The sequence below is a fragment of the Alosa alosa genome, chromosome 14 (assembly GCF_017589495.1).
Source record: "Alosa alosa isolate M-15738 ecotype Scorff River chromosome 14, AALO_Geno_1.1, whole genome shotgun sequence".
NCBI lineage: Eukaryota > Metazoa > Chordata > Actinopteri > Clupeiformes > Clupeidae > Alosa > Alosa alosa.
The window spans coordinates 30,263,408-30,276,253 of NC_063202.1; the positions used below are offsets into that span (position 1 = coordinate 30,263,408).

Below are 12,846 nucleotides of genomic sequence, written 5' to 3' on the forward strand. Positions count from 1 at the left end.
CCGTGCTTCGCCTGAGCCCAGCACTGCCAGCCTCTCCCAGTCTCCCAGCACAGCAGAGGAGAGGCAGCAGGGACCCACACACACTGCTACACACCAGACTGAAACACTCCGAGACACTGTGACACACCAGACAGCATCTGACCACTTTCTCAATGCCCTACCCTCTCTCATCAAGCCCTGGCAATACTGTGCAAGGTTAGAGAGACATACAACTCATGCTGACTGATCCTTTCTGAAAACTGGATAGTGCATGATCATTTTGAAATAGGGATAATTGTATTTAATACATAATACAGTGATCAATATGGACTGGAATTTATATTGGTGTTTTGTCATTAATGACAGGATCTACCCTACCACACAAGAAACTGTTCCATTATTCAACCATGATTGGGCACAAAAAGGCCATTTCGCAGTAGAATCATTTTATTGCATCAGCAAACATCAAACGTTCATAATATAATCAGCAAGATAAGGCTGAGTGAATGAGTAGTATTATGTTTTCTTATGATGTGCTCTTGGGTTATTTATGGCCGTGCGTAGCAACAATTATTATCCTTCTGGTAAGCCAGATACACATGCCCATAACATGCAGCCTATAAGATATTTTCCTGCCAGACATTAAGATTAGGTCAGTCCCTACCATGGTCTTTCAAAAACGTTTGACAAGATTGGCACGAAGACAGATTTGGCACAAAAATATGCGTTTACATCGCTCATAATATTACTTTCATCAGATGATCCCGCAGGATGTCCAGCATCCTGGACAATTCCAAAACGATTAACGATTAACAGGTTAGATGGCAGTGTGACAGTAGCTGGCAACACTACAGTACTGACTGTAACAACCCCGTATAGCTTGACTATAAGCAGCACAGATCCACGGACAAGAGAAGGAGGTGGTAGCCTACAATGAGAGGCAACCCTTCGGTGTCCTGAGTAACAGTGAAAACGTATAGGTGGGAGACCATATGATGGAGACAAGATAATCCGCAAAAGAGAACATCAATGAACTAAATTGTATGACGCGTGATAGTGTCATGGATGATGCAGGTCATGATTTCATACGCACGGCCCTTTACAAGACACCACTATTCCATTGCGGAGGTTTAAATGACAGAATGGATACTGACGATGGCATGCCATCTATGTAGCATACCTTTAACACTCTGATTTCCGTTCCTCCTCGGGTTCCCGGTCGGATGCGGTCGCCGCGACCTGGAGCTCCTGCTTCATGGACCACCGGGTTCGGCAGATTTCCTTTGCAAGCCCCGTTATCTTCGACACCAGCTCCATTTTTACCGTCTATGTCGCTACTCGGAGCAGTCTCCGACGTTTTCTCCTCGTCTTTCATTCTCGTTGATATATCTTACTATAACAATCTACATATAACGTCGCAGTGCACGACTAGTAAATTCCAATACAGGAGGCGGTGGCAGAGCCCCATCCTGGTTTGGTGAGACGCCATGAGACTGATTCTCACGGCTGTCAGATAGACCCAATCAATAAACATTAGAGAGGCAGGGCTACTTATTATTCATAGGGCACTGCCCATTTCAAAGAGAGCGTCGCCGTGCTGAATTATTCATGAGAATGTTTATGCCCACTCGGTAGGTGCTTAAAGAGACACGAAATCGAAATTCTCTTCCTAAAATTCTAGTGTTTGTTCATTATAGCCATCTTCAAAAAACGTACCACGTAGGCCTACCGATATAGCCTACTCAAAACAGAAGAAATTATGCATAGGCCTACCGGTCTTACATTCTACAGAATGTAATGTTTTAGGTAGTTTACAATCACGTGCGTCTAATGAAATAGGCTTCAGTATTTTCAACTTCAAAAATGCAGTGCTTACCCGGTGTCTGTCTGGCGTCTGTAGCTGAAATCTTTCTCTTCTTTCTTACTGAACCAGCATTACTATGTGGGTTAAACATTGACCAATACGTTTTTAATTTGGTATAGGCTAACTACCTAATAAAATATGTTTTCTTCATGCAACTAAACCTGTATAGTTAAGTTTAAAATGGTGCATCAAATGGTCACTTCGAAGAGAATGTTTGTCACTAATAAATACCAGGTATAGTCTCACACCTGTTGTGACACTATAGAGAGCAAACTGTATAGGTGGACAATATATTACATCATGTAGGCTTAGATCACATACCATTTCTTAAAGTAGGCTAAACAATTCCGATTAAGGGTCAGTGAAGCTTTTTGTATAGTAGGCCTAAGTAAAAGAAGAAGAAAAAACACAAGAAAAATAGTTTTCATTTTGACTTTTTATTTTCTTGATCATATCTCCAACCCAAAGACAATAATACACAGCATAAGTCTAAAATATCCCATCTAGTAGTTTACAACCTCTCATTTTATTCATCTTCATCATCATAGTCATCATCATTATATTTTTTTCAGTCCGACACTCTTCTTGAAGACACAGGACTCTGATTTAGTTCAACATGTCAAGCCCATCATGTGGAAAAAGTTTTTCTCCCTCACAAATCAAATGTGGTAGAACAGCCAGTGTAAAATCTTTTCAGGGGTACAATGTAGAGTTTCACTTTCCAAAAGAACAACGGGTATCTTTTCTATTTTCTTCAGTTCACAAAGAGGGAGCATGAGAAAATGGGTTTGTCCAAGAGCTCTACGCATGGAGTAACCACCTGCCAACAGACAACTACACCCATATGAACAACGTGACCCAAACCCATAGCTCATCCAGAGTAAAAAGCTGATCGCTGCATTGGACAGTAATTTGTTTTTCTTTTTTATATATATTTATATGTATATATATTTTCTTTACAGAACATGTCCAAATGTACAAAGATGTCAGTTCCAAGCCATCAAAGGAGGTGTGGTGAATTTACTGATTATTTTGAACTTGCATTTTTTCCACAAGAAGTTTACATAGAGTAGAAATGACTATTTACAAACGATTCTCACATGCAGCAGAGAATCAACGAAAAATCATCGCAGCCAAAGACGCACACACATCCTGACAGGTGAGGAGGTGCTGTCAGACATGGCAACACACACTCACTCACACATACACATTCACACAAACACAACAGATACACACAATTATATGGGCTGATTAACCAAAAGAAAAAAAGCTTTATCAGCAGCACAGATTTCCAAAGGATTTCTCTTGAATATTCATTTGCAGTATCATAACTACAGTTGTATAGATATTCACCCTTCATAATTTATAATTAAAAGGCAGAGACAAAATCTGTATAAATCATTCATAAATCAGGGAAATTTAAAGCAGGGAGGTCACCAACTTTGCTGGTGAAAAAGTAACAAATAAAGAAAACATGGGACAAAAAAAAAAAAAAAAACGAGACAACTTTCCAGTATTCCCTTCCCAAAGACCATAATAATCCATGAGCGCTCCCCCTTGTGGCGCTTAGCCTGAAGTACATAACAAACAGTCTCCTCTGATGTCCTTTTCCTCCTTCTCAAATATTAAGCAGCTCTGGACCTCAGTTGCAAAAACATCCACCATGTGGATTATTGCCACTGCGCTATATTAGAAAATAAAACAAAAAGAGGTGGCAATATCAATTTAGCCAACTACCGCTGACGTGAAAGAAAGTCATGTTGTTGGCAATTCACACTGCCTTTCGTGTTTCGCCCCAAAAGAAAAAGCTAATTTTAAAAAAGTATGCCATCACAATAATAAAACATAAGCTCATTGTATCACCCAAGGGATGTGCCGGTCAGTCAAGACATGGTGATTGTACAGTGATAATGGACTCGTTGAATGATATGATGGTCTCAAAGAGTTTGTGGACTCACATTCGGCATAACTAATGCAGCCCCACCACTCACTGCACCCTCAAGTGAGAAATAAGCCATCATCAGTCAGCAGTATAGTGACCAAGAGCCTAACCTAGTTCTGACAGACACAAAGCGGAATCTATGGTGAGCAGTCAAATTGTGATGGATAGTGGAGAATGATGGGCCTCAAGAGGGGAATCAGAGTAACCTTTCAGCCAAAAGACAGAAAGCAAACAGTGCGAGATCTGACCGCGAGAAAGCGTCTGCTCTGTCGGCAGGTAGTCTATTAATTAGCAGGTGGACTGGGCCTGTAGTCATTATCCCCGATGTGTTAGCCACAGTAAGCAACACAATGAGGCGAAGGGTGAGGGTGGGAGGAGGGCTGCCGCACCACTGGCAACGGTCCCATTCCACTTCCAGACCTTCTTTCCTAGAGGACCATGCCAATACACTGGCCTTCAAACACACACACACACACACACACACACACAGCGGCCCCTGCCTGTGTCGCTGCACGGCATAGAACAGCAGTGTCCCTTTAGCCCTACATCATGCAGTGCCAATGGCCACCCAGACAGCATAAGAGAGAAAAAAAAAAAAAAAAAAAAGAGTCGTATGCAATCAAGAGAGAGGAGGAGAAAGTAATAACATCGCTCATACATGTTATTTTTTTTACACATGTATACAATTTTAGTCCCGATCTAATCTTAACATGTCTTCAAATGGGAATTTATTTGATCTGGTCTTTTGTGTTTTACAATTATGTACAATATACAGGCAGCAGATATTACATTTCGTTTTTCAAGACATTGAGACAGGTAAGTCTTTCAATGAGACCATGATCTGGACTTGAGATCTTAAGACAATATACACTGTGCTGTTCTGGAAGGAAGTCTTAGAAAAATGTTGGTATCTAAAAAAAGGGATGAGCAAGACAAGTTTATGCATCTTAAAAGCCCTCAATATGTACAGAAAAAAGCAGAGATAGCCAAGTCAAAACAAAACAAATGAAACGAAAAGAAAATACCCTAACTAATAGAAGGAAGTGTTTTTTTTCCATATACATTGCTCAAAAATATTTCCAAAATAAGCAAAAGAACATCTGATTTGGTCACAAATGTTAGACACTGTGGCATAGGGGAGTCAACACTCCAATTGGATGGATACACCCCGAGAAAAGCAGAAGCTGGTAGGCAGCCGAGCTAGTTAGCGGTGGAAGAGAAATGCGTGGGTGCCCTGCTGACGTCCCAAAGGTATGCAAGTGGTTACACGTGACAGTCATGACGCCGTTGATCATTGACAACAAGAATGGTGACACATTGTGAGGTATGCAGGTTAATGTTCTCAAACAACACGGTCAAGCAAGAGAAAGGGACCAGCTCCGGTCAGTGGTTTAACTACAGCCTGAGGCTTACGGACCTAGGAGTAGCTCTCTCGGCATTTGTTTATCAGCGCCGGTGAGAAAAACGAAACTGATGCGAGTGAAAGGGACCGTGACCGAAAGGTCAAACGAACCTCACCCCTGGTGGGAAGTGAACCCGCTGCGTGACATCAACAAGACTTTTGAGGGCTTCATATCTACCAGTTATGGCGAAAGGCACATAGATTCCAAAAAAAATCAGGCATCATTTGAAACAATCTAAATAAGAGAGAACAAAAAGAAAGAAACAAAAAATGAGAAAAAGAAAAAAAGTACTACAGAAAAAAGTAACAGAAAAAGTGCTGCCCATGACATAGTCAACTTCAAAATAACATGCCTACAAATCTTCAGGAAAAAAAAAAAAATGCATTCAGTGCATGTAACTACATTCACAACATATGTGTACAATGTCTAAGCCAGATTAAAACTGCAAATGTCTTCTGAGACTGGCGTGAATACCCAAAGCCATGAATCAAATTTCATGCCAAATTGTACTGATCTATTATGTACACAAACCAGTAGACATATGGGCAATCTATTCCATGTTTGCCCACAATGCATTTGGAAAACCGCTCTGACAGGCTGTGCATCATGATGCTTTATTTTATTATTATTATTATTAATAAAGTTATCACCTAAACCAAACATTTTAAATCAATCCCTATGAGACTGCATCACTTAATCCCCCCACACAGCCCTCTGTTGGAGGTAAACTAGTCACCCTGGGAAACCTCATTCCAATCCAAACAAAGGCAAACACTTGCAAAGGGGAAGAAAAAAAAGTCCAGGTTAGGTCATCTAAAAGCTTTTCAGCGGCTCAATGGGCTGCTCACCAACCAGTGTTGGTGGTGTGCTCTACAGAGATGCATGTGTGTGTCTTACCCCGGTCATCTCTGGCTAGCTGGAGGGGCCTTAGACCTACTGTCCTAGCTCTCGCTCAAGTCCTTCAAGTCAGCAACTGCAATTCACTCTGTAACCTGTGTTAGCCGCTGAAAAATATACAACAGGTCAAAACTAGCACTCAGAGGTGAAACAAATAGAGATTATCTGGGAGGCTAACCTTTCAAAGCCATGATTAATGCCTTAGAGTTTTTAACAAAATAAAATAACCGTATGTCTGGATAGATGTTAGGAAAGCATTTAAATGACAATTTGCTGGATAGAGACTTTAAGAGAGATTAATGGAAAATTTGTTTCCCAGCCCCATTCCAAAAGTGACATTTTCCTAATTCCAAAAATGTTAAGTGTGTATATTGGACATATTCTTCTAGCCGTTGCAAATGTTTCCTTAAAACCCCAAAAAAAAAAAAAAAAAAAAAAAAAAGACACTCCATTGAGGGTTAGATTAAAAACACAAATAATAAGAAAAGAAAAAAAAACGAGAGGGGTTACACAAGCGCTCATAGAAAATTACTTCTTGTGAATGGAGAGGTGAAATCCTTGTTAGGATGACAGGAAGTGACCAAAGTGGGCAGGAAATGGAGAGTGAGTGAGTGTGAGTGTGAGTGTGAGTGTGAGTGTGAGTGTGAGTGTGTGTGTGTGTGTGTGTGTGTGTGTCTGTGTGCGTGTGTAAGACAAGGAGTAGAGACTTTAGTGCTGAATAAAGGTGAAAGAAGGAAAGAGGGGAGCGAGACCAAATCATAGAGACAGTAATTGGTATTCGGATATGTTTTTTCTCTGATATTTCAGATGATGCATCATCATTGTCACAGTCGTTGTCATGGTCTTCATACCATCGTCGTCTGGTTGGTTGGTTCTCTGTGGGTCAAGAATGTACCGCTGACTCCCATGCAACCCCTGGGGGCGGTGGTCGGTCTGCGGGCGATGTCACAAGGGGGGGCCAGAATGGGGACGGGGAGAGGGGGACGGGGGGGGACTCTTTCCCATAGTTCCCTTGATTGGGGTCTTTTAAGAGGGAGAGCAGGCAACATGTCACTGCCAGGACTGCGGGGGAAAGTTGTTGACCTCGGCCAAGTCTTGCACAGGGGTGCCTTTGTGGGTGTATGTCAATTTGACCCTCATTCGCAGTTGTTGCTGGGAAAGAAAGAAAAAGAAAAACACAAAAATGACAGAATGGTGAGGAGTCAAATGATTTCTGCCTGCAAACGCCAACAGCAAAAACATGTTCCAGAAAAGTTAAACATATTGTTGCAAAAACGATGACTCTTATCGATACAAACTGAACACATAAATTGTCCTTTTTCCCTCCTCCACTAATACACAACACAAATCTGAGGGCGTACTCACACTATGCCATCTGTACCGTACCCGAGATGGTTTGCCCCCAAAGTCTGGTTCGTTTGACCAGTGTGATCGCTCCGTACTGTGCCCGGGCACGGTACGCCGGCTCGTTTGACCAGTGTGATCGCTGTACGCTTATCCGATGCCCGGGTCCGCTTGAGGAGGTGGACTCGGGCATGGTACAGTTGGGCTTATGATCGTGTCTATTCAAAGACTCTAGAGCAAAGCAGCTCAACCGTGCCTGGGTACAGTTTGATAGTATGCAGTGTGTGTGTGGACCAAGAATGGGAGAGAACTGTACTCCGGCACAGTACAAGTGAACTGTGCCCAGTCCACCCTTAATGGCAAAAGGCTTTGTCCTGGCAATAAAGTGATTAATTCTTACAAGGATGTGGTTTATATACGTTTATGGTGAGTTACTGTGTTATTATCCAAGTGGGATCAAGCATACAGATCACACTTGTAATGTCTACATAGGGTAACATATTCATGATTCAATCTGTAAAACAGAACAGATGGTGGTCCATTGCACTTCTTAAATAAATCAAACAAAACTTGAAATTACAGGACTTTGACGATAAGACTTATTCAGAGAACAAAGAGGGGGAATGATGCTTCAAGCAGACTTTGGACAGATATTAACTGAACAAAAGTCAAGGACATTTTTTTCAGTTAAAAACAAACAAACAAAACTTTCAGTGACTGTCGTCAGTCTAACAATTACCGAGCACGATCACAGCAATGCATTATCTGAAAGGCATATCAAATACCATTGCCATTACTAAATTCATTCACCAACTAAACATCTGAACCAGGCGAGCTACATGCTAGCACATGCATGAAACGCTAGTTCATACCACCCTAATACCAAGGTGTAGTCATTTAGCATTAGAATTCCATTGATGAAGGTCTACTGGACACTCTTAATATGTGGCGATTATGAAAATTAACCTTTTACACTTTGTCTTGACTCTATAAACACATGCAAGTAAGGCTAGGTAGGGAACTCATGAGTTGGATGTTGGTTAAAATGGTATTTCAGACATTTGACAAACTTGACAAAAAAACATTGTGGAATATGACATACTCATGCAAACCCTGTAAACATACCGTCATCAACGGATTGCTTATGTTGCAGTGAAGACGCTAAACTTGCACATGAATGAAGTGGCAGACTAAAAGAGTGTGCTGGTCTTACCTTCTGTGGGTTGAGTACTCTGATGACCTGCGTGACATTTCCCTGGTTGAGCGCCGGGACTATATTACTGCTAGGGGACAGCAGCTGCAGCTGGAATGTCTGAGGGGACAGTGAGAGTGAGACTGTGAGAGTGAGACCGTAATAGAGTGAGACCGTGAGAGAGTGAGCGCCACAAAGGGAAGGAGTGACAGAGCCATCACAACACAGAGTTTAGTGTCAAAAGAAACACAAACAGCACTTCTTTAATAACCTCAAAATGCAGAAATACTCCTTTTGCTAATACGTTGACACATAGAGGTAGGTAGATAGATAAAGATGATTTTTTCTATGTGAAATAAGTTGACATAGTGGAGTGCTCGGCGTTGTGTCCCTTTGGGCCTCACCTTTGGTACTGCAGCCTGGAAAACAAACTCCGTCATCTCCGCCTCTGTCGAGTTGGTGGCGTGGATGGTGATGACCGAGATATTGGGATTTTGGTTCGACCTCTCGAAGGTGAAGTCGATTTTCAGGCCATTTTTATTGTACGCCGTCATGGGAGGGATACCTGCGAGGCCGGGATGGGGAGTAGGGGAGAGAACATTTGAACCTCGACACAAGTGGAACACGACATGTACTCGAAACATTACGCTGCCTACACCAGTGGAAAATGAATGGGTTGGGGAGAGGGTACCACTTAGGACTGAACATGTGAGTCTACTGCACATTAACAGGAGGCTCGGAGGCCTCGTATGGATGGAGGCATGAGACGGGTGAAATGCGCGGTGCTCCTACCTGCTGCGGTGTCGTTAAACAGGGGTTGTGAGGACAGGCCGTCCAGGAGGAAGGGGGGCTGGGAGATGGGAGCAGAGGGAGCAGGGGCAGGGGTAGGACCACCTAGGGAGGGACAGAGGGGACAGGGACATGGGGAGAGGGGGAAGGAAGGGCAGAGGGATGGGGAGGAGGACAGATTATAAAAAAGCCATAAGAGTTGTTTTTTTTTTTTTTTTAAAGATGGTCAATGTATGGCTGTGGAGAGAAGGCATGGTGAATGTTGGTGACATCTAGAGGAGAGGAAGCTGGGATGTGCAAAATAGGATGCGTGGGAGAGAGTGGAGTGAGAGGATAACAGGGAAGGACATAAGTGTAAAAAGTAAGTGTGTGAGGGGAGGAAAGGACAAAGAGCGAGCACAAGAGCAGCGAGAGAGGCCTTACCAGTCAGAGAGAGATCCCCGAGGAGATCCAGGAGCTCGCCTCCAGCAGAGGCAGGCTTGGTGGGTACAGAGGTCTGGATCACAGGAACCACGTCGTTGCCACCCAGCAGGTCCAACAGATCATTAGCCTGCAAGGAGAGGAGAGTCTCACACTGAGTGATGACAAGTCAGAGGCTTTCATGCACAGACAACATCTCTGCATGAAGTAACTGATGGTAAGCAGCTGTTCAGGAGTGCAGTTTCAATTCAAAGGTTCTGTAAATATAAACGATGTGTCCAGAAATTCAACACACAAGAGGTTTTTGGGTGGAAATGATTGGCATAACATCTAAAATTAGGAGCTTAAACTAAAAGAGCTTCAAAACTTAATATTTCAGCCAAGCACATTGCTGAGCACACCAACTTCTACAGGCTAATCTTTAAAATGAAAGCTCTGCAGTTCAGTTACCAGCAGGGGTCTCACTTTAATCATATTGGTAGAGGCTTTAAACAAATTCCTCTGGTTAGTATGACACTAAGCATTTTGCATAAAAAAAAGTACTAGTAGTAGTAATAGTAGTAGTAATATTTTTTGCTTAATGCCATATCAGTATCCGTGGCTAAATGATGGACAAAAGGTATAATAAATAGTATAATAAATAGTAAATGCAATCACACAGATCAAACAAATAAGTTAAATATTTCATATAAAATATGCTTCACTAAAAAGGGTATACTACAATATTGAGATGATTTAGGTTATTCACCATTTAATAATAAAAAAATAAAAAAAACATGCCTTAAATGTCCAGCTTATAAACTATTTGACCATATCTAGAAAGAAAACCGTAGCCTCTTATTGGCAAATAACAGAAGAAATCAAGAATCTTTGTAAACTCTTAGTAAACTCTACATATACACATGTTGTCAACCAAGCCCATAAATAATTAAACAACCTTTTTGATGGCATCATGTGACAAAAGAACCTACGTGCACAGTAAAGGGGAAGCTCTTTGAGGTGCTTCTTCCTGATTGGTCAACTAATTGGTGTGTGGGTTGGTGCACGGCCGTCTTACCTGACTGGCGGGTTGAGGAACAGCAGGTGTGAGTTTCGTGTCTAGTACAGCGGACTCCGTCTCCCCATTGGTCTGCACAATCTCTGTGGGGCCATTAGTGGAGGTCTTCTCCATAATGGGCATGCGCTCTAGTAAGGCAGGCCTTCAGTTCCAAATGGAAGGGAAACAAGAAGTTTTATTAACACACATCATTTAGAACAGACCACAACTCATAACTAACATCAATAAAATGGTTCAGAATTGCTCAAGAGACAGTGATAAAATCAGCTATAATTCACAAAGACCAGTAGATTTAAGAAGATTAACCATCATCAGTCAACAATACAAAACTATATATTCCCAAATGGAAGAGACACAGCTTGTTGGATCAGATGTCAGATGTGTAACTAGACTGGGTGAGCTTTCTGCTTAGCTTACCTCATGTGATCATATTTCTTGAAAAGTGCATTATACTCCACAGCCCTCTGCTGCAGCTCCACGTCTATACTACTCCCGTATATGGACACAACCTTCTTGATGCGGCTGCGGGTTAAAGACAAAACATACAGCTAAAATACATGTGCACACACATACACATTGAAACGTACTCATTACGTTATCTGGCAAATGCCCTCATTTAGATATATGGCAGAACATTTAGGTGCCTTTTGACTCTCTCTTGGCCTTAAGCACTTTAGAATTACCCTAGTGTTCAAGGTTAATTGACAGCCCCTCGACATCTGGCGACGAAGTAGGACCTGCAGGAGGTATAATGCTTACTTTACACTGCTGAAGCGAGTCGAGAGCTTCATGATGGCAGTCAGGGAGTAACCACGGGTAACAGGGGTGGAGAGATTGGAGACGAGGAGGCCTTCCAACACATCCAATACCTCATCTTCAGTAACCTGCGACATATCAACAGACATTAGGAGTGAGGTCTATTTTGATCATTAATGTCTCCTGCTTGCCCTTCTTTAACCAGGTGCACAGCAGAATATTTACATGTGGAAGGGACAGACCGTGGGGAAAGGCTGTTATCTAATCAAGTCACTCTTTGTACCTGGATGGGCTCCTCCTCTTCACACTGTCCTGACACCAGCAGGTCTCCGTACTCCCCTATGCACCAGGACGCCACCTGCACCAGAGGTTGCTGTGGACGACCAAGTCAATGGTAAGGATCAGAAATCTCAAAATGAGTACCTCTACAAAGCTTAGATGATCACCTGGACCACCGTGTCTGGACCATGAATATGTCCAGAAATGTATTGACATAATAATCTATATTTATGCAGGTACAAAAATGTCACATTAAGAAACGACAGATATTTGCTTTAACCAACAGCATTCTCATGGTGTGAGTATTGTGTTGTGCTTTAGTATTTTCCAGGTGATTCCTACTTTCCACAGGGAAAAAGATGTGTACCTGTGAGATGTCATCCAGCAGTGCTTTGTAGAGTCTCTGCACAGTGTAAGCATGCATCTCCACACTGTTCGTGATAAGCTGGATCAGGTTGGGGACCGAATCGTCCCGGACATAGCTCCCCGCCTGGGGAAAACAACAATAACAATATAAGGCTTTAGGCCTACGTGCCAGTTGCATTGCCCTTGACACTGGCTATATAATGCTAACATGCTGGACGCGTTCCATAAGACAGATGGGCTTCGGCCAGTAAAGGACGCTGCTGTCAGAATTTGAGGTCATCATACTCAATCTTTCAGTCGATGGATCACACTCACTATCATCATGCAACAGCCTGGCAGCCACAGCAACAACATGAACTTAGCAACACCCTCCCAAAAGCACACAACAGCCCCCAGAATTAAGGCATTTACCGTAGTCAGGACCCTCATGATCGTGTCTATGTGCCATCTCTTGGAGGGTGCGTACCTGGGGAGAAAAGAGAGGAGCCTGTGTGTTAAGAGCCAGGTGACTGGACACACAAGAGCATATCAACAAGCCGTTCTGTCTTGGGCTCTAAG

General features: G+C 42.6%; 2 protein-coding genes across 5 annotated transcripts in view; both read right to left on the minus strand.

Moving 5' to 3' along the window:
- Nucleotides 1–1,467, minus strand: part of phlpp2 (PH domain and leucine rich repeat protein phosphatase 2) — a 42,828-nt gene extending 41,361 nt beyond the window's left edge. The window contains 1 exon segment of the mRNA XM_048262924.1: nucleotides 1,160–1,467. Within this exon segment, the coding sequence (XP_048118881.1) occupies nucleotides 1,160–1,354 (195 nt within the window). The 5' untranslated portion in view covers nucleotides 1,355–1,467.
- A 794-nt stretch (nucleotides 1,468–2,261) lies between these two features.
- ap1g1 (adaptor related protein complex 1 subunit gamma 1) overlaps nucleotides 2,262–12,846 on the minus strand; it is a 34,370-nt gene continuing 23,785 nt past the window's right edge. For 3 of the 4 annotated variants that reach the window (XM_048262703.1, XM_048262705.1, XM_048262704.1), the window contains 11 exons: nucleotides 12,700–12,754; nucleotides 12,290–12,412; nucleotides 11,927–12,016; nucleotides 11,647–11,771; nucleotides 11,305–11,409; nucleotides 10,888–11,029; nucleotides 9,834–9,960; nucleotides 9,414–9,515; nucleotides 9,026–9,186; nucleotides 8,643–8,741; nucleotides 2,262–7,237 (listed from right to left, as the gene is read on the minus strand). In XM_048262703.1, coding sequence (XP_048118660.1) covers nucleotides 7,136–7,237; nucleotides 8,643–8,741; nucleotides 9,026–9,186; nucleotides 9,414–9,515; nucleotides 9,834–9,960; nucleotides 10,888–11,029; nucleotides 11,305–11,409; nucleotides 11,647–11,771; nucleotides 11,927–12,016; nucleotides 12,290–12,412; nucleotides 12,700–12,754 — 1,231 coding nt within the window. In that variant the 3' untranslated portion in view covers nucleotides 2,262–7,135. The remainder of the gene's footprint in view (nucleotides 7,238–8,642; nucleotides 8,742–9,025; nucleotides 9,187–9,413; nucleotides 9,516–9,833; nucleotides 9,961–10,887; nucleotides 11,030–11,304; nucleotides 11,410–11,646; nucleotides 11,772–11,926; nucleotides 12,017–12,289; nucleotides 12,413–12,699; nucleotides 12,755–12,846) is intronic. The other variant, XM_048262706.1, reaches the window with a different exon arrangement.